The sequence below is a fragment of the Pectinophora gossypiella genome, chromosome 18, assembly GCF_024362695.1.
Source record: "Pectinophora gossypiella chromosome 18, ilPecGoss1.1, whole genome shotgun sequence".
In the NCBI taxonomy this organism is placed as follows: domain Eukaryota; kingdom Metazoa; phylum Arthropoda; class Insecta; order Lepidoptera; family Gelechiidae; genus Pectinophora; species Pectinophora gossypiella.
In genome coordinates, this window is record NC_065421.1 from 6,298,259 (window position 1) to 6,324,848 (window position 26,590).

A 26,590-nucleotide genomic window follows, 5' to 3' on the forward strand; every position below is an offset into this window, starting at 1 on the left:
CTAATTCGCACGAAATTACTCTTATTATACTTATTTTCGTATTCGCGTAGGTAGTAGGTATCGCTATTCGTCTGTTGAAGCAATAAAACATGACCAAAATTTGCATAGGAATAAATGATTAAGAAAGTCTTACTCAATAGGAAATCCATAGTAGGGACACCAGACTGCGACTTCAGAGCCCGCTACTGCTTTCACGGAATTCATGGCTCGAATGTACGGAGCACCTGTTAGAAAACAAAACATTACTTTGTTTACTTTCACACGAAAGAAAACAAATGAAGATGACGACGTTCGTCGACACCATCGTTCGTCTGTAAGTGCCCTAAAGGTGACAGAAAACATAAATACTTAACAAAAAGACAAAAATAGTGGTCCTGTAGTATAAATATATCTTTCTCAATCGGGCAAAGCCGGTTCGAACCCCGGTACCGGAGATGCAACAATGAGTTATTAATTACTAACACATTTGGCTTGACAGAAAGTTCGGTAAGCTATGGGGTCTTAGTTAATCTTGTCATGGAGTACCTTAAAAGTAAATATCGAAAATTTGGCCTGGTTAGCCAAGTTGGAAACTATTTTGAAAAGCGACAGTGATAAGTGATATAAGAATATCATCAGTTATCGTTTTTCGTGATTGTTTTCAACTTGGCTAAGGCCCTGGGGTAGGATTTAATGATTCAAACTCGTAATTCTTGTCACCTACTTTTTACTCACAAGCTTAACACAAACAGTAAAAAACAAACACTTAAACTAAAACATATAACCATTAATTCAACCCGCCGTACAATTAAATACATAGTTAACTACTAAAGTTTCGGTTTATTCATAAACTTGGTACATTAATACCCTCTCTCATAATAAACAAACTTTATTAGGCATCGAACTGACTAATTAAATAATTTTAATTTGTACGAACTGCGAGTTTGCTATACTTGATGCTTTTTGCAAAATATGTGCTATTAAAATGTTGACTGTTCCTTTAATTAATTCAGATAATGATAATTTATTTGCAAAGATCATTCAAATTCAAATTCAAAAATATCTTTATTCAGCAGGTAACATAGTTACACTTTGAATCGTCAATTTTTGCATAACGTACGTCTCATCCGCCTAAAACTACTGCAGCTTCTCACAACCTGTATAGCCGGGGAAAAGAAGCTGCAAGAAAAAGCTTGGAACAGGGCCCTAGACGTATTTTTTAAAATAAACATTAAAATTAAGTATTGTTATACAATTGAGTAATTTAGCTGTCTAATATCAGTTCTCATGCATGTTTCTGTGATTTCACCAATACAGTTGGCAATAAGTATGTTGGTAATAAGTAGTCACTGTGATCCTGTAGTACACCGGCTTGCTTCTCAAAGGAAGACGCCGGTTCGAATCCCGGTACCAGACTTGCACCAACGAGTTATTAATTTATCTAACACAGTTGGGTCGACCATTATAGACGGCAACACGGCTTACCACCTATCACGTTGGTCTAACAGAAAGCTCGGTGAAGTGTGGGTACTTAGTTCATCTTGCGCGAGATGTACCTCTGACTACCCCATTACCAGCCCGTAATCCTAATCTCGTTGGGTAAAGCATCAGAATATAACTTGCAATCATACTTTGGTGTCGGAGTCATTAATGTCCTCTATAACATGATGAACTGCCGATAGGTTGACAACCTGCACAACCACATTCATCATAATTGCCAATTGTTACTTGTTATACATACCTACATAATTATAAAGGCAAAGATCATGGAATTTGACTTGCTACGATCCTGACACACCACTTTTGTTTCTTCCATTCTCATTAAATCTTCGTAGTTACTTGTTCGTCGGTTTAAAGACGTAAGACCGAATTTTCTTCTAAAACACAAACCCCATTGCTTAAGTATTGTGTCTGGAAATCTCGACGTTAGGAGGTTAAAGTTCTCTTGGGCGGGCTTTTCATAAAAACTTCCCGTATTTGATCTCTGTACAGATAGGATCTCTCCCTATCCATCCATAGGGAAGGCCCGTGCCTCAGCAGTGGGGACGTTAATGGGCTGATGATGATGATGATAGTTAGATCTAAATCTTTCCTTTCCACGAAACTAATTTCATTCAAAATATATATTGAACGCTCAACCGCTGGACCACAGAGGCCGTTATAGTATATAGAATAGAATTATAGCTTACCATAAACATTAAGCCGCGCCGCATGCGCAACAGATCCATGCGTGTTAGTAGCGCGGCACTCGTACCGCCCGCCATGCTCCACGCGCGCACTGTTCAGTGACAGGGTAGACAGCATGTAGTTGGTGCTCGAACCTATGCCCGAGGGACTGCTCTCTCTGCCTTCTGTTATTATCGCCCTGTTGAATACGCAATACATTCTTAGAAAGATTCATCATTTACGTAGTCAGAGCAATATGAAAAAATATATAAATAAATATGAGGAGCTCGGTGGCGCAGCGGTAAACGAGCTCGGTCTGCGATTGTTGAAGTTAAGCAATTTTCGCAAAGGCCGGTCATAGGATGGGTGACAACAAAAAAAGTTTTCATCTCGAACTCCTCCGTGCTTCGGAAGGTACGTTAAACGTTGGTCCCGGCTACATTAGCAGTCGTTAATAACCATCAATCCGCACTGGGCGCGCGTGATGGTTAAAAGCCCGATCTCCCTATCCATCCATAGGAAAGGCCCGTGGCTCAGCAGTGGGGACGTTAATAGGCTGATGATGGTGATATAAATTAATAGTCTTTTCAAAGAGTTTGTTGAGCCAAGGCACGCGCCAATACTTCTGCTGGTCGTTCTACTACATCCTGATATTTATAGACAAGATCGTAATATATACACGTATAGGCAAGTGACAAATGTTACCAAATAAAGTACAGTCTCACAAAGTGATTTCGACAATGTCCCCATCGGGAATCGCACCCGGACCCGATGATACATAAGGCATATTATTATTTACAAATAAGCCATGAGGCATGTCAGAGGCCTTTGGAGGATCAATAATAACGCTGACACCTGACACACGATAAGATGAAGACAAATAATGTCACTTAACAGTTATTTTTTGTAGTGTAGGTTGTACTCGTATAGTAATCCAGTTGTGTAAGAATCCATACTAAGAATGTTTGCAAATAATCTTTTCTTTTCACCTTTAGAAAACGGTGTTGTGCTTTCTATATTTATCAGACACAACACTTTCAGAGACAAGACATTGCTATTTATGCAGAGATCTAAACAAACGTACATAGTATAGAGATGTTTAAAGCAAACTGTTTAACGGATGGGCGGTATAAATAACTGTCTGTTGGTACGTTACCTACACTACACTCGTATTTTACAGACGCAGTTTAGATAGCCGCATGCAATTGTTGCTGTGATTCTAAAATATATTAGGGTAATAAGGTTTCAACTACAGATATGCTGAGCTGAACAGCTTTACAATGTACTAAGAAAGCGAATATTAGCAATAATTACGTTACCGAATATTGGACCGGTCTAACATTGGCGTCAAAATGGCGGAAATAATTGCTTAATATTGAAATTGCATATTTTTAGATATACCTAGTACCCGTCTAGTACTATTTAGTACCTAAACTAAAAAATATAGTACCTTTCCCATTCAAAAGACATACACGTAAAACTAAAAAACATATTTAGTACCTACCTATCCAGTATCTTCTAAAACTTCCATCATATTTTAATTACATTAGAGAATATATTAGAGGCACCAAATAGAGTATTGAATGCACATTTATTGAACACAAGATATGACACATAAAGACTATACGACAACGTGAAGAGAGACAAAATGCACAAATTATTTATAACAGAAATTTCTTCCGGTAACCCTGTGGGAGTGAAAGATTTGTGTGTAAGTAAGTGTAAAAAAATTAAGATATTGGGGTGAAGTACAAATTACCCATGATGTGAAGGTATGGTCTGTCCGTCCAAAGTCCACCGGAAGCGGGGCGGCGGCTCACCCACGGCGGAGCACTTGAGTGCTACCTGAGCACCCGGCTGCACCGCTTGCTCGATGAACGTGTACACCAACTCTGGCCGAGAATCTACAGACATAAACGTAACATGAGCTCACGAATATATTCCAATTGGGGTAGTCATAGGTACGGTCACGAGCATTAATATGTACCTATATAATTTGGTACCATGTCACATTAACTTTTTTAGCATATTGAACTGTAAGTCTTACTAAATGTCAAATATGTTAGTGCGACAGAGTCCTAAAGTGGGTACATTATCATCTCATGACTGTACATCCATCGCAAGACGATAGGTCTAACAGAAAGTTCGGCGAGGTGTAAGTAGTTAGTACTCCAACGTAATAGATGGTGAGCCGTATCGCCGTCTATATTAGTCGGGCCAACTGTCTCAGATAAATTACTTAATAACTCGTTGGTGCAAGTCCGGTTCCGGGGTTTGAACCGGCGCTAATCATTTGAGAAGCAAGCCGGTATACCACAGGATCACAGCGACTACTTGACAACCATGAGAATCGAGAGAAAATAAGACCATACTTATCATAATATACTACATATTATATGCGTCGCACTGCTGGGCACAGGCCTCCCCTCAGTCAACCGGAGGAGGAAAGGAGCATACTCCACCACGCTACTCCAGTGGGAAAAAAAAGCTGTTATCTAATTGTTGTAAGTATGTGTATATTTATTTTTTGCGGTCGGAGATGTTCAGGTACATAGACAGAACAATTCCAATCATATGCACCAATCCGCAGTGGAGAAGCGTGGTGGAGTATGCTTACTGTCTAAGGTTGAAAGATACTCCTACACTAGTGTCTTTCGAGCGTCGTCGTCGTGCCAGCATCAGCGCGACGTAAGCGCTGGCCTGCTGCCGAACGCCGACCTTGCGCGGCGCTGACGTCGAAAGCTGAAGACGACGCTCGAAAGACGCTAGTGTGGGGGTCTCTTAGGGGAAGGCTTGAGCTCAGCAATGGGACGTACGTAAAGACTAAAACGAAAGCAACACGAAAAAAACATTCTGTCTATTAATTTGTATTATTTAAAACGATTCCTGGAATTCAAGGCCGTAAGCCATGAGAATAACGTTACAAAGTGTTCTTTTAATTAAGGCTCAGTTGAAACGTAAACTCTTTTTGAAATACAAATTGTTAACGAGGGTTCAAACGGGTACTTGGTATGAAAATACTCACCTGAGGACCTTTTTAAACGTTTTCGTTTGAAACCGTGTATGGCACTCGTTTCACTCACTAATGACCTCCTGCCTGCAATATAAAACGACCTTGTTATAATTTAATGTTTTCCTGTACAGCCAATGATCGGGAGAACAATGAGGAACTTTCCAGGGTACGTTTCTCAAAATCAATATAGATGGCGTTGTACAGTTTTTTCTTCGTTCCTTCCTTCTAATTTCATGGATAACAGACACTATGCATCTTTCATCCTTTGTTTTTGGGTATAAATGCTCTTTTACTCTAATGCTCTATAAATGCCCTTTTTATTACACCCAGGCACAATTACATTTTCCACCCATTATTATTCTGATCAAAATAAAGAGAAGCAATCGCTCCCTTTTCATAATGATGTACATAGTATATACATTATGAAAAGGGAGCGATGTTTTATCCATACAGCTGGTTTAAACAAGTCACAGACCCCTAAATAAACGTTTCTTTCTTTCTTTTAAAAACAACTTGATGAACTCAATATTGTCAGGTATGCTATCAACCTAGTACTATTTCATAACTTATTTTTTTATCGACCCTAGGAGGCCGATAGCGATAATCACTAAATGGAATTTGACGACCACACCGGCAGAGTCGGTATCGATGAGCACGTGATAATTATTTATCATCCAAAATGAATTCGTAAACAAATTCGACAATCATTGGTTTAAGCCTGTGCTACTTTTAAACCTGCGACCTCAAAGTGAGAGGCAAGTATTCCACCAACTGGGCTACCACGGGTCCACGGCATGGCTGATCGGCCGCCTCTATGACTAGAATAATCGGTTCATTAGGACGATATAATGTCCTTCTCCGTCAGAACCGCAGTTTAACGTTTTAAAAAGATATCATATAGTGAGTACTAGTTCATAAAAAATGTGACCGGGTTTTCAGAACAAAGTTTGGCTTTGCCAGTCACATTCGAACGCACGAGAGAAGAGACTGAGGTCGCCGTTGTCGCATACGACAAGGAGGACTATATATACTAGTTCATAGTAATGTTCCTAACAATATGGAATTTCAACATTAAGTAATTGCTCCCGCCATTATGACACCAATTTTGCCAGTACATATCATCTGCAGTGAGATCCGAATGAGAATTGGAGTGGTCCTATTTCCATTCCGGCACTTCACGGAAAGCTCCATAAATATTATAAACCTTGATACATATTATATCTCCAGACGTCTGCTCTATTTCTAGATAGTTTGGCTGTTCTTCAGCTGGAAGGCGAATTTTCATATAACAAATAAGTCTTACTTAAATAAATGAAGCTCAGTTAGTTAATATATATTAAAGTTTGTTGTGATTTTTTGTATGCTTAACGAAAATTGAGTAAATAGTTACTGTTTGTAGCATTTTTTATTTTTACAATACGAAATATTAATAGATAGATAGATAAAATACTTTATTGAGCACAATGGACACAAAATACAGAGATAAGGACAACATATACAGAAAAGCACAACAGGCGGCCTTATTGCTCATGCAGCAATTTCTTCCAGGCAACCTTTGGGTACAGGAAAATTTATATTAATATTACAATATAACACGAATAACGAGAGCCACATTTTAAGTATCTAACTACATACGTTGAAATATAAACTCACGCCTATTTCCCACCGGAGTAAGCAGAGACCGAATTCCGTTTGCTTCGTTCATGACACATTTATCTTGTTTCTTTGCTTGGGATGAATGTGGATTTATCTCTCCCCATATCTCCCAAAATAAACCCATATGGGCCAATGAGAATATATATCTGTAAATGTGACCGAATATTTATCGACTTAGGTGGTAGGAATATACTAACGAAATTAGTTATAACGTAACATAAACTCAAGTCTACATACCCAATCGGGGTAGTCAGTCTTAGGTACATTCATCGCAAAATGAACTAGTTACCCATGCAAATAAGTTCGAATAGTGTTGTTGTGTTGTGTTATTGTTGTTAGTGTTAATTTTTCCTGTACCCAAAGGTTGCCTGGAAGAAATTGCTGCTCACAATAAGGCCGCCTGTTGTGCTTTTCTGTAAGTATATGATGTCCTTATTTCTGTATTTTGTGACCATTGTGCTCAATAAAGTATTTTACCTATCTATTTAAATTATTGAGTCAACCACTTAAAATCACTTCGTGATCCCTAAGTAGTTTGTAGGATATTACAGGCTGATCACCCGTGCGTTCAAAAGTTAGATGATCCGTGATTCAGAAGGCACATTAAACCGTTGGTCCCGGTTACCACATACTGATGTAAGTATGTAATCGTTACATGACACCCTTAATAATAACCTACACGATAGAAGTAAAAGATTGAGTCAACAACTTTTTTCTTCATCATACATTTATGTGTGTTGTCCTCAAATAAAATAAAAAAATAAGTACTTAATAATATATAAAGTAAGATAGCTATAAAGAAACATAAAATTGTAGCTTCCGGATGTTACATGAGTTCTGTTCATATAAAGGGGCCTGTTGAAAAATTCACTCCGTCTGCATAACTGCCCACGTTCGCCCCGGGTTTATATCGTCATAAATCGTACAACTGGGCAAAAAAATTACAACCCCTGAATCCTGGACCGGCGAGATAAACCCTGGCTTATCTGTGCCATAAACATCGATATATGTGTGACCTATAGACATTAATGTCCCTGTAATAAAGTAGGTAGGTACCAGCAATAGATATTTCCATTGTATATATTTATATAACTTTTTCACGTTTTCCTTTTTTTAAGAAAGCTGCAGCGATTACCCTTAAAGCAATAGTCTACAGATATGCAAGCCATTTTAAGGCAAAACTGTAACCTGTGGAGCCGTGGTACCCCAGTTGGTAGAACGTTTGGCTCTCTCTTTGAGGTCGCAGGTTCAAATCCAGCACATGCCTAAACCAATTATAATCGAATTTGTTTTCGAATTCATGTTTGGATCTTATGATCTCGCCTATTTCCAGTAGGGGTAAGCAGAGACTATGGAATTCCGTTTGCTTCGTTCATGACACATTTCTCTTGTTTCTTTGCTTGGGATGAATGTGGATTTATCTCTCCCCATATCACCCAAAATAAACCCATATGGGCCAATGAGAATATATCTCTATAAATGTGACCGAATTTATCGACTTAGGTGATAGGAATATACAGAATTTGTTTTCGAATTCATGTTTGGATCATAAATGATTATCACGTGCTCAGCGGTGAACGATAACATCGTGAGGAAACCCACATTCGCGAGAAATGCATTTTCGGAGGTCTGTGACCTAACCTGTATTGGGCTGGTTAATCCTTCGCGGGTTGGAAGGTCGGACAGGCAGTCGCTTCTGTAAAAAACCGGATCAAATCTTTAGGTTATGTAAGCGGACTCTGTGAAAAACGCGATATTGCTAGGAGATGATGATGACTATAATGTGTTACCTATTCCTTCACACTTGAATCATTGGGAAAATCAATTTGACTGCTCTACAAATCTGAAGAAATCCAAAAATATATTAAGTACGCTTTTACTTTCATGTGTTTACATAGGATGGAGGAATTATTCTTTATTAATTTAAGTAACTTGCGTTAGATTTCGCCAGTTAACAAAAGCTTTTATAATATTTAGTTAAAAGTTAAATGACTTTTTATTTATTTATTTTAAAAGGTAATTTCATTACTAATAATAAAACACTTTTAGGTCCAAAGTACAATGTGAATCTACAAGTAGAGACATCCTACAGTCGCCTAGTCGACGTAAGAAGCAGCTTTGACTCTCATACATAATTCATAGTCAGTAAAGCGGAGTGAAAAATATTTGGTCGCTAACTTAGGAGCATTTTAACATAGTATTGACGTGGTAGGTTAAACTAGTGTGGGAGACGAATCGACATTGCTCCCCCACTTTCGGCATCGGCATAAAATGTCGACACACTTGATGCCGATGACGCGTCGGTAGTTGCCGACCTACATCGATACCTGCAGTTGACATTTCATACATCGGCAGCAAACGTCGATGTCGTGGCCAGACCTTAGAATTGATCATTTCATGATAATGTCGATCATTTCATGAAATGGTCATATTTCATGAAATAGAATATCATTCATGATGTAGTTTGGCCTGATCAATGAACACAAAACGTTTAACGATATTAGCAACTAAATGCATGATTACTTCATGATATGGCCAAACGTTGGCAATCATATCGTAAAATTAGTAACACTATCCACTGGTAGTGGCGCTGGTGTCGATCATTTTTAAAACTTGATTGATATTATTATTATAATCGATGAATCAATGTATAGTTGTACAATTTTCCATATTGATAGTATCCATTAGGTAAATAATTTTGACCTCAGAAATTAATCGAATATTCGCATTTTTATTATACCACATAGCATGGACACCGCCTATATGATATGGCCAAATCTTGATTGAAATATCATTAATTTTGAAGTTGGCTATTTTATGAAATATGACCATTTAATGAAATGGTCGAACACATCATGAAATGATCAATTCTACGATCTGGCCTCGACATCTACACGTGGACGGCTGCAGTCTGCTCAGAAGACAGCATGTACTGCTCAATTGTATGGAGCACAAGATTATTATTCGATTATTAAATACTTCAACCTCGTAAGGCCGAGATTTCCAGACACAAAAGTTAAACATTTGGATTTTAGTGTTTGGACTTTAAAAGGACATTCGGTCTTACGAGTACAAAAAGCAATAATTATAACATTTGATTAGTGATTCGACTTGCGTGAATCTACCCTGATAACATATTTCATACGGTCTATTCCACAGAATCTCTAATCAAAGAACTGTCAAAAATAGAGGCGCCACAAATCGAGTTATTCACATGAAAAAAGCAACAGGGGCACCCCTCGACCGCCCACCCCCACAAAGATGGATTCCGCAGCGAAATATCCAGGGAACTATTCCAATTTGGAAAGTTTCCTTTTGGTGAGCAACCGCACTCGGTTATCCAGAAATGAACTCGAAAAATTGATCCCGCTCTATCTCGTCAGTTGTGGGGCTCGGGTCGTTTTGTGAATTATGTGGTTATTGATATTTGTCATATTATGTCGTCTCTGGTATCGCTAACTGACGTATATGCAATTTTTGGTAAAACTGATTTCCACTTCTTATAATTGTCAATAAGACACAAATCACTTTAGCAAAAAATTACCGCTATGAGTAAAAACACTGAATAGGCTTAAATTTTCCATCTCTACTACAAAAAGCTTACTCAAGTACTTAGGTACTTCCTCTATAATGTGATAGACGTTATGACATTTTTAAACTCTTAACTTAAGGAAATAAAAACGAATGAAATCTATAGAACGAAGAAGCTGGACAAGCAGATAGGTGACTGGTTATTTTTATCACTCTTTGTGGAGGTAGGTATACAATAAGTGTACATTGGTGATTATCATCTCCCTATCATTATCCCGTTTTTCACAGGGTCCGCTTACCTAACCTGAAGATTTAACAGGTCCAGTTTTTTATATAAGCGACTGCCTATCTGACCCGCGAAAGGAAAACCAGCCCAACACAGGTTAAGTTACACATCTCCGAAAATGCATTTCCGGGAATGTGGGTTTCCTCACGATGTTTTCCTTCACCACTGAGAACTTGATAATCATATTTTGTGATCAACATGAATTCGAAAACAAATTCGACAATCATTGGTTTAGGCCTGTGCTGGATTCGAACCTGCACTGCGATCTCAAAGCGAGAGGCATGCGTTCTACCAACGGGGCTTTCTGGGCAACTTTGGTGTTCGTACATTGAAAATAAACGAATTTTTATTTAACACTCAATGAGATTGGCTTTGACTCTACCACCAACGATACATACTCGTATTAATGAACTAATAACTTCCGAATTCAGTAGGTGCAGGCGGCCGGTTGTCGGTCAGACATAACGTCAGCACGTCACAGGGTGGCTCGCACAAATATTATTACGGTGCACAACCCGCTGCATAAAACATGTCGCGGTCGACCGCCGCCAGTTTGCAGCAGTGATGTGCTGTTCGCGGGAATGTTCCCGCCAGTAAAATCATCATCATCATCATCAGCTCTTTAACGTCCCCACTGCTGGGGCACGGGCCTTCCCTATAGATGGATAGGGAGAACGGGCCTTAAACCATCACGTGGGCCCAGTGCGGATTGATGGTTATTAACGACTGCTAATGCAGCCGGGACCAACGACTTAACGTGCCTTCCGAAACACGGAGGAGCTCGAGATGAAAACTTTTTTTTGTGGTCACCCATCCTATGACCGGCCACTGCGAAAGTTGCTTAACTTCAACAATCGCAGACCGTGCGCGTTTACCGCTGCGCCACCGAGCTCCTCAAAAAACCCTCACTCCTTTACAAACTTCCTTTTCCATTGTTTTTCCGTCCGTCTGTATTAATATTTATTTATGATATATGTAGTAGGTATATTGATGTTTATATAAATTTATTAGACTATGTAGTACTTATTAATATGTAGGTGTATATTATAGAAATATATTTCATATTTAAATATAATTTTCATTCATATTTATTAGATACTACCTGTATATATATAAATAAATATGTTTACATTTATTTTTATTTTCTTCTATATAAGGTACAGTGAGTGACCGCCTAAACCCCATAATATTTCCCACCATGCAGGTTTGGCTGGAAGAGATCTCTTTTAGAGATAAGCCCACCTTTTGTTTTATATTTTCATTGTTTTGTTTTTCCTTGTTATGTGTACTATAAAGAATAAGATAAAAAGGCGTATAGCTTAGGTAAAAGGACCTTTATTACCTGTATAATTATATTTTACTGTTTTATGTATTTTTTTAATTATCTGTTTTTTAAATTTTATTATTTAGTTATCTACTAAACGATTACGTTGTCTCACTTTGCAAATGTTGTGTGCACCTATAATTGGCTTATGTAACAGTCTAATGCCTGATGTAACTTTTATTTTATTTAATGTTTTATTATATAAGCTGTTAGTGTACCTTTTTTATAAATAAATAAATAGAACCTTTAGGCAGATAAGACCAGAGTACAAGGAAGAACAATTTGAAAAATAAAAGAAGCAAGTGTCCTTACTCAAGACCTTATTGAAGAGTTTATACAATGGGAACGTTCTTAGGGACTATTCCCAAGAACAGCACATCACTGGTTTGTAGGTCACTCCGTGGACCTAGCTATAAATAGAGAACTAGGTACTCGTATTATTTGGAGGTGGGATTTCCTATCGGTAGCGAAAATGAAAATTATTTTTGATTTTGTATCCGAAATGCGACGAATAATCCTATGTGGGTTATTATCATAATTATGGTAGCCAATAAACGCTATATCAGCTTCTATAATTCATATACATTTACGTACTTGTACGAGGTGTAAGTGACATCGTAACGACTACTGAAGGAGATGATTGAATAAAAATTATAAAAAATAAAAAACACAAAATAAACATTAATTTCGCGACGGAAAATTCCACTTAATATTTAGTCAGAATCATAGTCTGAATCATCTCTCTCAGTATTCGGTACGATGTAACTAACACCCTGTATATATAACGACAAGTGAAGTCCCGCGAAGGCCTCTGCGAAAGTTACTTTACTTCAACAATCGCAGATCGAGCGTGTTTACCGCTGCGCCACCGAGCTCCTCAATTCCATTCTTGTCTATCAAAGACCAATTCCTTCACCTCCTTATAAGGGGGGTTAAAATGGCCACATCGAAGCAATTCATCTAAGAAAGCAATATTGCAATTTGACATTTGCACATATAAAAGTAACTGCGCAATGCAAACAAATCGCACATCTAGTTCTTTAAAGACATAAATGTATTTTTTTAAATTTTACAGTAGAGCGCTTTAACGATTTTTGTTTTTCCATATCTACGTTAATTACTAAGTTAACTCAATTCCAGATTTTTTTAACATTTATGACTTTTAAGAACTAGATGTGCGAAATGTCAAATAGTAATATTGCTTTCTTAGATGAATTGCTTCAAATTGGCCATTTTAACCCCCAAGACACGACGTTCGCCTTCTCTTTAATCTGTTTCATGTAAGCTGTTTATGTGATAGGTATTTGGAATCAATCGTACTGTTTTTTTGTTTGATTCCTTTTAAAGGCCTGGCAAAATCAATCAAAAAATTGAGAAATTATACTGAAAGTTCTAATCATGGCATCCGAATCATAATTATAATGAGAACCATAATATTATTACAATGCATTATTCCCTGCACAAAACATGTTACCGGCGGTCGTTCTCAGTTTGTAGGTCACTACGTGGACCTAATTATACGGTCGTGTTTGGGACCCACAGGGTTCGTATGTTGTCGCAATTCAATAACCGCTTCGGTTCTTCCCGTCAATGTTTGTGATGTAACTTGAAAATATAGTTCCATCTCGCCTTTATAAAATCAAATCATTATACTTATTGCACGCAACCAGAACGTACAAAAATGTATTATAACATATAACTGCAGTAGAAGTAGGCGGCCTACTACCAGGAATTTGTCATAAATACCTGCATGCGGGACGGTACAACAAAGGCAACAGAATGACCAAAACAGAACAAAAATATTTAATTACAATAATTCTAAATTAAGTGTTTTGGCGACACACAATGACACCATTCTCTGCACTAAAGGCTTTTTCATAATTTAGGATAACTTTTACGTGGTAACGTAGAACCCTTGCCCAGGGATACGGGTGAAGACCTCACTACTGGTTGCAGAGGCGGAGATGGGGATGGGACGGATATATTATTACTTATTAAGACCATTGTACTGTGTTCATGCCAATAAATGATCTATCTATCTATCAATATGGTAATGCAGGACGGAAGAGGCAAGTCATAGGGACTGTAACCTGAAACCTAATAGAGGGCAGCAGTAACTGTCAGTACTATTCAGAGACGGAGGATAGCAGTCCTAGTACAGCTCTGAAATAGACTACGCTGGTCGTCATCCCACTCGCGTCAGACTGAGTACTGCGGGGCGGAAGGCAAGAGGGAAACCGCTGCCCTATTTTTCCTAAAAAAAGTAGCATAGAGAATGCCACACCGACACGAGGGTGGCTCTTAAATTAGCGAGAATAACCTTTGAGATTTGGAAGAGAGGAAAAGATGGAATCTAAAATAGCAGCTTTTATACTTCTCCGATAGTATCTAAATACATGTGCTTTTAAAAAATAGTAACTTGCTTACAAGAAAAACAGAAATAAAGAAAAATCGGTAAGTGGACTTAATACCATCGCCGATCGACTTAAAACGAAACTTGTATCCAAGACATCTTCTACCATAAAAAAGTGAAATGACTTTTCGTCCCAAACAAGTTTACCTAAGACGCTTCATAAAACTCTAAGCTTCGTCCAGTAAGCCGACCGTAACCCGAGTTGGATGTCCAATAGAAACGCCTACATCGCCCTTTCACAAATCACACAAATTCGGGGCCTGATATTAACATTTATATATTCATTTATATAACATTTGTATCGATCTTAGTGATGTAACGATAGGAGCATACTATGCTCATTATTTGTCGGGCTGCTAACTTCTATTACAATCGCATTGGAGGTGACGAAAACACCAGATAATTATAGATATCGGAAATCCAACCATGAAGATCACGATGATGAAGATTTTTATTCAAATATAAACCTGAAATTGAACACCAAACTATCTTTTTTTATTTTTAACCTCTACAACAGTGTACAAAGTACGTAAGTGGTACGTATGTCTTAAATATTAATGTAGAGAACGTGGAATTTTCGACGAGTTGGTAACTTATTTAAAACTAAACGCCGCAAGTGCATGTAGTTTTCTTATTACAAAGACTTTCCTATAACGGATTACGAATACTGGAGAGAACTTTACTAGAATAGTCTAAACTATCACTACTACTTTTACTGTTATTTTTTTAGACTTATTGTAGATTTGCCGCAGGTGGCATTAACTACTTCTGAAGGCTCTCACCCGGTACAACGTTTTAAGACAACAGGCCTGAGGGTGCCCAGTTGGGCGCGAACCTCGGCTCAGGGCGTCATCTGAGAGGAAAAATATTTGAAAGAATTAATCGACCCTGGCGGGTCGATAGCGATAAGTGCTGATTGAGGGAAGTCGTCAACCACGCCGGCGGGGTCGGTATCGGAGTCCTGAAGTGTTTGGTGTCGCGAGCTGATTGGCTGCAATTTACTGTTATTACTATATACAAAGTTTCTACAACAAGTAACTCGATTTAGTGGAATTATAAATCGAGGTAATCGGTTTAAAAAAAATGAGTTTTGACTTGTCACATCACTAACTTATTTGCTTTGTGCCGTCGTCCATCATTGTACATAACCGCCGTTCGATAGCTTGAAGTTTTTATTAAGTTCTGCGTAATATGATTTTAATTAAGGGGAATTTATGCTCCGGTAATCCAGTTAATATTTTATTAATGCATTTATTATAAACGAGCGAATTGGGGACATATTTACATAACATAATGGAGTTAAAATAAGGCTCAACGATATTATGTACAATGACGATACAAATTGGGTAGTTTCCTAGGTCAAAGATTAATTATGAAATTCTGATTATTAAATCTTCTTCTTCTTTAGTGTGGGTTGTGAGTTGAATTACGAAACTTGTCAACCCTGGTGTTAGGGTTACTATTGAGCCGCCAAAGGCCTCAGACATGGCTCATGTAAAGATTACTCACTTACTTACATCAGTAAGTAAGTAGTAACCGGGACCAACGGCTTATCTGACTTTCGGACAATCAGGTGATCAGCCTGTAATGTCCTAACCAAACTAGGGATCACAAAGTGATTTTTGTGATATGTCTTTTTGTGGATTCGAACCTGGGACCTCCGGATCGTGAGCCCAACGCTCAACCATTGGACCACGGAGGCCGTGGCCGATTACAAAATAAAGACAGACGTAATGATGACAAAAAAGATTAGATTTTTTCTATTTAACCTTTTTATGAATTTTAATAAAGAAAAATGTAATAATAATAATGTAATAAGCGCGACATTTTGTCACGTTGTTCTATGACATCACAAGTTTCTTTTTCATACAAATTCCATAGAAATTTCGTGTTTTGACGTGTACTTAATAAAAAGTAACTGATTTGAATAATTAGAAACTATCATATTGGTGCTAATTCCTGTAAATACCATCTAATTTTATTTTAAGTTATATCTGTCATTTTCTTATCCGCCGAAAAGGAAAGGGACGGGTAATCGACAAGCATAAAATTTATGGAACACACGTCAGTTTTAAGCACAAATCTAAACCAACCGTCTAAAAATTTTACATCAGTCAATAACCCGACACATTCATTTACTCATTCTTCCTAAAATTAAGAGCTGGGAATCATCCGTCCCTTTCCTTTTCGACGGATATGAAAATGACGGATATAACTTAAAATAAAATTAGGCGGTGTCTCCAGGAATCGGGGCCATTATGTACAAGTATGTTTTGATCGAAACTACTCGTATAAAGTCGTATAAGGCGGCCAAGATCCATCCATAATTTGTGGATGTTTTTGCAAACTGACGTATCTGCAATATTTGGTTAAAATAATTTGTGTCTTTTTGACCAAAAGGTGGAAATCAGGTTTGCCAAAAATTTCAGATACGTCAGTTAACGACATCACCGATGATATGTGGTCGACATTCCTCCCATGCAAACCGCTAGATCAGTGTCCTCCTTAAGCCTAAGCGTGGCCAATTATTGGTCAGCAAAAATTTAGTTTCGATCGCCATCGACTCGCAAAGAAGAAGAGTGTCCTCCTTCATTATTACAAACTGCTAGGGATTTTTAAATTTCTGCTTAAAATTGATGTGTGTTCCATAAATTGTATGCTTGTCGATTTCCCGTCCTTTTCTTTTTCAGTGGATAAGTTTTGAGGCGGGACCATTGTTTCCTATGGTTTAAAAATAGTTGGGTAAGACTGTACCGAGTGAGAGCCCTCAGCGCTCCCCATTTGTCCGGCCAAGTAGTTAATGCCATCTGCGGCAAATCTAGAATAAGTCACGACAAAAAAAAACAATTGGGTAAGGCGCAGCTGTAGGTTGCGCGTGTAGTCAGAATGTAGCGTTTATTGCCGTGGTTCCCAAAGTTGCACAGAAATCCCTCGACTTCAATCGTAACCAGATCTAAAGTCTTGGATTAATTTCTCTTTGACGAAATTGGACCAATTCCGATTGATGAAAAGGACAATATCGAAATGTTATTTTCAAGCTAAATTGTGGTTATATCCTATTTAAGAAAAACATTGAATGTACTTTGAATGGTAATTAAAAATGAGTATTTCCTAGTAATAGGGAAACTCATATTTTGGGGTAATTAATATAATTGGCTATTTGACCTTTTTCGGATAATTATTTTTAATATAACGAACGCTTATTATAGACCTCTTAAAATATTTTATTTTCTTGAAAAAGCTTTATATAGTTTAAATTTCGCGCGAAAACGGTTGATTACGTGACATTTTACCAAGTGAAGTCAAACTTAGAAACTATCAAACAGTATTACTTGAATCCTCATCATCATCAGCCCATTAACTTTCCCACTGCTGGGGCACGGGCCTTCCCTATGGATGGATAGGGAGATGGGCCTTAAACCATCACGCGGGCCCAGTGCGGATTGATGGTTATTAACGACTGCTAATGCAGCCGGGACCAACGGCTTAACGTGCATTCCGAAGCACGGAGAAGCTCGAGATGAAAACTTTTTTTTTTGGTCACCCATCCTATGACCGGCCTTTGCGAAAGTTGCTTAACATTAACAATCGCCGACCGAGCGCGTTTACCGCTGCGCCACTGAGCTTCTCAATTATTTTATTTTGTTATATGTGACGTCATACGAAACCCGTGTTTTGGGTCATGTAATTCACTGACAAATGAAATTCTTATTCACCGAAAACGAAAGGTACAGATGATTGATAGTTATTAATTTTAAAATGAATGAATGACTAACCCGTGCGAATCAAATAGGCATCTCGCTGTATGTAACCCGTTTGACGTGCTGTCAGCTCAATACGGTCGGGTTATTGGCCAATGTAAAATGTCCCATAAATTTTATGTCTATCCTAATGGATACGGATAATTCCGGAACGGATAATTCCGTTCCCTTTCATTTTCTGCGTATATTATTATGAAAATGGCAGGCAATTAGATGGCATCGTTGTCAATCATTTAAGAATAAGAATAAAATAAGTAACAGATTTTTCCCAGATTTACTTTTTCTTTACTGCGCTAATAAATTAGTAAAGTTCAGTGTTATAGTAGAATATTTTATTAATTAATTAAGTGAAAGAACTCGAAAATGCTTTTAAATAATAAAGACGACTAACTTATTCAGGTTGAGAGTGGAATCAGTTGTAAAGTTTCAAGTTCGTTGTCACCATCAGCTAAGTTTCCATACATTAACTATATTTAGTATAGACTTGCACCAATGTTTTATCTTAAGTTCAGTTTTCACTAAGTTGGCTCACCACCTATCACATTGATGTAACAGAAAGCTTGCTGAGAGGTACCCACAGTACTTAGTTTATCTTGCGGTGGATGTACGTCTGATCATCCCAATTGGGATTTATGTTAATGTTATGTTTATAATAACTTATATTTTTCGGGTGCTAAGTGTAAGGGGCAGATTAAAGCGATCAATTCTGAAAATATGAACGCTACACGTAATTCTACTCTGAAGGTAATATTATATTTCGCATTTCAACGAAAACAAAGGGTCATAGCATTTGAATCACAGTGATGTGTTCAATATAAAACAAAATCTCCTCTAAACAAAAAATATATACATACATAGCATAATACTGAATTTCAAATTTCGACTTTATAAGTTTGAATTCATGTTTGGATCATAGATAATAATTGATATCATGTAGTTTACAGGATCTGTTCCCGGTTAGTGGCAATTGGCCCCCTATTTAAAGGGACTTCAACAGAGCTGGCGAGAAGTGGGTGTATAATATACACCCATATATACCCCATTTATACGTAATACATAGATACATATTATGTATTAAGTAAATTTGACACCTCTGCTAATACAATGTTAGTAATGCAATGTTATGTAATGTGTTGAATTTAAAATTAAAAAATTCAAACCTCTTCTAAAATGTTAGATATAAATATTATATTGTAACATATTATTAATATTATATGCCGTCACCAAAAAAAAAAGAAAAAAAAGAAGAAGTTATAGAAACTGCTACACCGATAAGAGCGTGGATGATGATGATGATATTCAGTTACAATAAAAAAATCAGATCTAATTCAGCTACGGATCTACTTTGGCTAAACCAAGTCACCGCACTCATTCGCAAAACAATAGGTCAATAGGACTGTAGTAATTTATGCTCGAATCAATTAAATGTTTCGCACATTTGGCACCCGAATTTCGCGTTTTATTGACAAAGTTTCTGCAATGTTGCCTTTCATAAACTGCCATTCATGTTTATAGTATTCTCAGAATAAGAGTTGTTATTTCTGAAATAATTATATTGATAATGTGATTATGTGACCTCTTCTAGACACATCATGCTGGCTGGAAAGCGCGATATTCCAAAAGATTTTTATTTGAAAAGGTCTTATGACCATTGTCATCGTAAAACAGATAGACAACCAATCACTGTAAAAAATATACGCGGCGCGTCTTGTCACTAGCAACGGCGTGTAATGACACTGTTCAACCGATATTACATTTTATTTGAACAGCCATAACAGCTTAATTTGAGGGAACGAACTTGTGCTATCTGCGTATTTACAACACGGTTCGGACGCGTTTTTTGAAAAACTCCATAACGAATGTGAGTCTATTTGTTTATAGTATGTCAGTGCTTATGACAAAAAGTGTAGATGGCGCCATGCTTCTAGCACTATGTTGTTTTCTATATACTTTTTCTAAATAAGTAATATTTATCTTTGAATGTGATATATTAGTAAGAAAGCGAGTTATGAATTATTTCTAGTTTCGGTACTGCTAAAGCTTTAATAGATTTTTTTTGACGGACTTATTGTAGATTTGACGCAGATGGCATTAACTACTTAGCTGGAAAAAGATAAGTACGTACGCCAGTAATTAAATAAAATCTTCTCTTGTGTGGGTCGTGAGATCGAATGACCGACAATGTCAGGGTTACTATCGAGCCGATAAAAGCCCTTAAAATAGCTCTTGTAACTTTAATTCATTAATTTAACTTTAATTAATTAACATTGTACCTAAATAAATAAATAAAATAAAATAAATAAATAAAACATTAATTAATTTAACGTGTAATTATTTAAAGGTATATTCTTTATTCATTTTACAATTAACATATAGTAAATTCAACAGAAAACGCTGTTTAATAAGTAATGCAGATTTTTAATAACATGGTCTAGAATACTTGGCATACTTAAGCCAGAAATTTCTAATTAAAGCTACTTTCAGTTCGAGTGGAAATTCATTACGACAGGATTTTAAAAGATTTCTTTGATTTATTACGGACTCTGACTAATGAGTTCCAGTTACCGCGTCGACATTCTGTTTTCAAAGGAAATAGTTTTAGTTCGATATTATTTTACTTTGCGACAGTTCGTTTCTAGGTATTCTCACAACAGATTTTAACGGAAAATCCGAAATCTTGTGGCATATAAATAATATTAGTATTTTTCCTCGAAAAATGGAAAGAGGAAGGTTAGGCTTTTGCCCAGCAAAGAGATCTTATAGACTAGCTTATATTAGATTGTTCCAGAAACTGAACGACAGATTATATATGTCCTTTCTAACATACACCTATCACGCAACTGTCCCCAAGCGGTTCATCTTGAGATTAAAATTGGATAAAAGTGGTTTCAACTTGTCTTCCGATTATTATAGATCTATCCATCTCATTTTTTTCTATCGTATGGGTTGTGAGGTGGACTACCAACCTCATCAACCCTGGGTCAGGGTTCCTATTGAGCGGCCAAAGGCCCCTGACATGGCTCATGTAACGACTACTTACGTAGGTAAGTAAGTCCATATCATGAAGGATTGCGTATTTGTTCCATACGCTACCAATTATTGTCTTCTATTCCCAGTACCAGGGCATCATAACCTAAGAGTAGGTACTAAGCAATTTACTAACGAAGGTCCGACCCAATAGCTCTCATAAGTAATAACTAGCCCTGCACTCATGAGATAAGAATGGTCTAATACAAGTTATTTTTCGCACCAATTTCCTCCAGAGCTTAGACCTTATTTTTCTCTCTGAGTGAGTAAGGAATTTATGAGAGACCCAAGGCAATAAAATACCTTTGCGAGAAAATGAAGGAGCAAATCGCAATATATTTGTTTCTCGTGGCTAGAGGGAGCAGCCATTCTGCCCATCTGCGTGTAAAAATATTTTATTGGAAACAGTATTACGGGAATGAAGTTCATCCGTCTGTGTGAACCAGGAGGCGAATGTAACGGAAATGTGTTATTTTCTATAAAAATAGGTAAGTACCTACCTTTGTATTTGACAAGTTCTTAAATAAAAAAATATACTTAAGTCTTTATTGTGTTAAATTATAAATATATACAGGTATACAGGGTGTTAGTGACATCGTGACGCAAAGGGAAGGGAAGGTTTGAGGGAAGATTCAGACCATGATTCTGAGATAATATCAAGTGGAAATTTCCGTCGCAAAATTAATGTTTTTTTTTAGTTTTAAAATTATTTTCAATTTTATACTTTACCGAGGCTTTACTTTGGAAAATTCCACTTGATTTTAACTCAGAATAATGAGCTGAATCATCCCTCTCAGTATTCGTTACGATGTCACTTACAGCCATGAGCAATATAATGTACCCACTTTAGGACTCTGTCGCACTAACATATTTGACATTTAGTGAGACTTATAGTTTAATTGGTCAAAAAAGTTAATGTGACATGGTACCAAAGTGTATACATATTATTAATTCTCGTGACCGTACAAGTACATACCTACAGGTAGCCATACAAGTAGGTATGGGTGTTAGTGACACCGTAACGAATACTAAGTATTCCTGCTTCAGAAGACAGGTATAAAGGTAGTGTCTATAAATAATGCTCCACAGTCCACAGTTTTCCCGGCGGTAACTAAGTTCAAACCCCGGTGTTATCATAAGGCCCCATTGTATTCCTAGCTATTCCAGGCAGTCTCCTGTTATTTTATTTACGTCTTTGTTTATTTGAATATATTTATTTGTCTATGCTGATATTTAAAATACAGGCGTAGTTGAAAGCCAAGAAGATATTTGAAAAGTATGTAATGTTAAGTTAGGTATATACTTGAAAAGTATGTAATGTTAAGTTAGGTATATACTTAACATTACATACTTTTCAAATATCTTCTTGGCTTTCAACTACGCCTGTATTTTAAATATCAGCATAGACAAATAAATATATTCAAATAAACAAAGACATAAATAGCCTATATACGTCCCACTGCTGGGCACAGGCCTCCCCTCGACCAACCGAAGGGGCATCATGGATCATACTTTACTCCGTTGCTTCAATGCGGGCCAAGGGCTTAATGTGCCTTCCGAAGCACGAAATCATCTTACTTTTTCACTATGATTTCGACAATGATCTCACCGGGAATGGAACCTGGATAGATCCTGATCATAAGGCTAGGCACTAGACCATAGAGGCTGTTATAAACTTTCTTCAAATATTTAACTTATTTGGGATTCTATAAAGAAATGATAAAAAACAAAACTATTGATTTTTCAAGGGTGCATACACTATACTTAGAAAAACTATACCTACTATATACGTATTATATACCTTTCTAATACGTTTATTCAATCAAGTAACATACACGCATAACCGGCGTATATGAAACGCTTGATAATGTGGAGGAAGCTACAGAAGTGTGCCAAGATCGAAGCAAAGGACTTCCATAGTCTCAACTTACCCCGGTGGGAAAGAGGCGTGAGTTTCATCTTTTAATAGTAAAGAAATAGGTACGAAATATACGAATATCTAATGATTCACGGGGTAAGGGAACGTACATAATATACGCGGCTCCACTGTGGCCTATTGAACGAAAACAGCGAAATTGTTCTAGCGAAATTTTTTATAAAATGATATCCTATTTGGCTCCGTATAAAGCCGGAACAGAGTACCCCGAGGTTTTCTTATTCTTTGAGACACTTTCAAGGAGATCGTTACATTTTGTGGTTAGTGTTAGTATACGGTGTGACTATATTCTTCTTCTTCTTATCGTGTCGGTTGTGAAGTGGAATACCAACCTTATCAACCCTGCCAGGGTTATTACTTAGCCGCCAAAGGCATAAACATATTCATATTCATATTCATATTCATTTAATCATTGCAAAGTCACAAGCAGTTAGGTGTTACATACATGGTATTAGGTACATGTGACGCCCTGCAAAGGCACAGCAACGTAAGAGGTGACAGCAGCTTCATTATAAAAAATATTAGAAAGTAACATAGTTAATTATGAATTAAACAAGTTAAAGGTAACAAAATTATTATACACTATATATATACATCACAGTCTAAAATACAATATTTTAAAAATTATATTAATTTAAAACTATACAAATTAAATAAAGTACGCAAGAAAATATACAATACATAATTATATACTTACCTAAGCACCTCATCCAACAATCTGTTTATCATTAAAAAACTCTTCAATATTATAATAATTTTTGTTTAGTAGGAATAATTTTAATTGTTTTATAAACGACTTTAAATTTTCTGTTTTTTTGATAGCATTTGGAATACCATTGTAGATTTTAATTGTCATACAATGGGGGCCTTCCGTTACTAGGTTTAATTTTGAGAATTGGGTTTGTAATTTGTTTTCAGTGCGATTATTTCTTTTTATAGTATTTACCGGAGAGAATAGATTTATATGTTTTTTAACAAACTTACAAGATTCTAAAATGTATAGAGAAGTTAAGGTGAGTATGCCATGCTTTCTGAAGTAAGGTCTGCAATGCTCCATTTTGTCTATATTTGTTAAAATCCTAATAATCTTTTTTTGTAATATGAAGATTTTGTCAATATTTGTGCAATTACCCCAAAGAATAATACCATAACTTAGTCTAGAATGAGCATAAGCATAGTAAGCTGAAAGAGCTGTATTAAGATTTGTGACCTTTTTTAAGTGGATAAGTGCATAAATAAATGAAGACAGTTTACTAGCTAACTTTTCTATATGTGTTTTCCAATTTAAATGTGTGTCAATTTCTATGCCTAGTAGTGTAGCTGAATTTACTATATCAAAATTGACATTTTTATAATTGTAGTTTATCTGTAATGGTTTCTTTTGGTGGGGTCTGAATTGTATTAATTTGGTTTTTGTTTTATTTAGTTTTAAATTATTGTATTCTAACCAATCATCAACTTTTTCCAGTGTGTTATTTAATCTATTATTCAATTCTGTAGTATCTAAACAGGGAATCATAATAGAGACATCGTCGGCAAAGATAATGCATTGTTCTTCTATTTGTTTTGGTAGGTTATTTATATAGATCAAAAACAGGATACAGCCCAGTACACTTCCTTGTGGTATGGATCCCGTTATGTTTATTTTTTCTGACCTATATTTCTGAATTTGGCCTGTTTTAAAATTTGTATTTTGGATTTCTACAATTTGTGCCCGATTATCTAAGTAAGATTCAAACCATTTATAAGGAACTCCGCGGATTCCGGTAGCATAAAGTTTGTCTAATAGAAAATTATAATTTACTCTATCATAGGCTTTACTCATATCGAGTAGCAAGCCGACTGCATATTTTTTACTATCGAGAGTATCAAGAATTTTTTGAACGTATTTATAGATTGCTAAAGTTGTAGATCGATTTTTGCGAAAACCATTTTGACTATCATCAAAGATATGATATTTTTCATAAAATGCATATATTTGCTTAGACATGGCGCATTCAAAAATTTTTGCAGATGTGGGTAATAGAGCAATGGGACGATAGTTTTTTGGATCAACTTTTTCTCCTTTTTTATACACTGGTTTTACTAGTGCTGTTTTTAATGCATCTGGAAAAAAGGCTCTTACACCCGTAATCCCTAATGGGATGGGCAGAGTAGGCAAAAACAACTTGCAGCCACTGTTTATACGATGTAAGCTGGATATAATCTTCTTCTTCTGTCGTGTGGGTCCTTAAACGTTGTACCGGGTGAGAGCCTTCAGCGCTCCCCTTTTGTCCGGCCAAGTAGTTAATGCCATCTGCGGCAAATCTCAAAAAAAAAAAAAAAAAAAAAAAAAAAAAAAAAAAAAAAAAAAAAAAAAAAAAAAAAAAAATGTCGTGTGGGTTGTGAGGTGGATCACCAACCTCATCAACCCTGGTGTCAGTGTTACTATTGACATGACTCACGCCCCGACTACATGCTCATGACATGACTCACGTAACAACTACGTACTTACATCAGTAAGCAGTAACCAGGACCAACGGCTTAACGTGCCTTCCGAAGCAAGGATCAACTTACTTTCGGATCAGGTGATCAGCTTGTAATGTCTTAACCAAACTATGGATCACAAAGTAACTTTTATGGTATGTCCCCACCGGGAGTCGAATTCGGAACGTGAGCCCAACGCTCAACGACTGGACCACGGAAATCGTAAACTAAACTTGAAAGCGACATTTAAAAATATATTTATTTTCATAAAGTCACGCCTGTGCACAACTCACAAACTTAATATCTGATAAAGCGATCTCCTTTGTCTAAACTTTTTTAAGTATTTAGGGACACGAAAGATTAATCGTATCGAAGCTAGTCTTTTGGTTGAACACGGAACCATAAAATAAGTAATAAAGAAAGCAATCTAGAACTAACTTGCAATTTTATGTTCTAATATCTAGTGTGAAGTTTCTTATACTTAGAATAATCAAGCTTCTGTTTTTAAAGATGACTACATGAAATTAGAGCGACTAAATTCGTGACTGCTTATAACTAAATTGTCATTTGTAACATAGTCACCGCCTGCTCATTTTATCCATGTTTACCAACATTGGTCGAGCAGGCGCCATAGTCCCCCATAGCTCCAGTATCCCGGTCCACTAACCCCCAACCCAATAGCCCGGTTCCCTTTGTTCCCATAATCTGCAATAGTCCTACACGAACCGGGGATTGTCTTTGGGTGCACTCCCATAGTGCATACAGGGATAATCGCCGGTTGGTGTCACACCACATTTAGATTAAACTGTCTTAAGGGGCCTCTACGTGTTGGCTTCGGCCCCACGCACGCCTTCCGGGACTCCGTAGGCCCGAGACATGGAAACGACATACAAATAATAATATTTATTGACAAAAATATCGGTACATTAATTGACATGAATATAATTGAGTAGGTACCATAGCTGACTAAGTATATAAATACATAAGCAACAGCTTTTAATTTTATTTTCTCCTAGTGAACAGGCACCTTCT

General features: G+C 36.8%; 1 protein-coding gene across 1 annotated transcript in view; it reads right to left on the reverse strand.

Moving 5' to 3' along the window:
• Window positions 1–26,590, reverse strand: part of LOC126374914 (Down syndrome cell adhesion molecule-like protein 1 homolog) — a 53,155-nt gene that overhangs the window by 23,259 nt on the left and 3,306 nt on the right. The window contains exons 2-5 of the mRNA XM_050021686.1: window positions 5,171–5,242; window positions 3,905–4,049; window positions 2,169–2,344; window positions 134–224 (exon numbers count right to left, since the gene is read on the reverse strand). Of these exons, the coding sequence (XP_049877643.1) occupies window positions 134–224; window positions 2,169–2,283 (206 nt within the window). The 5' untranslated portion in view covers window positions 2,284–2,344; window positions 3,905–4,049; window positions 5,171–5,242. The remainder of the gene's footprint in view (window positions 1–133; window positions 225–2,168; window positions 2,345–3,904; window positions 4,050–5,170; window positions 5,243–26,590) is intronic.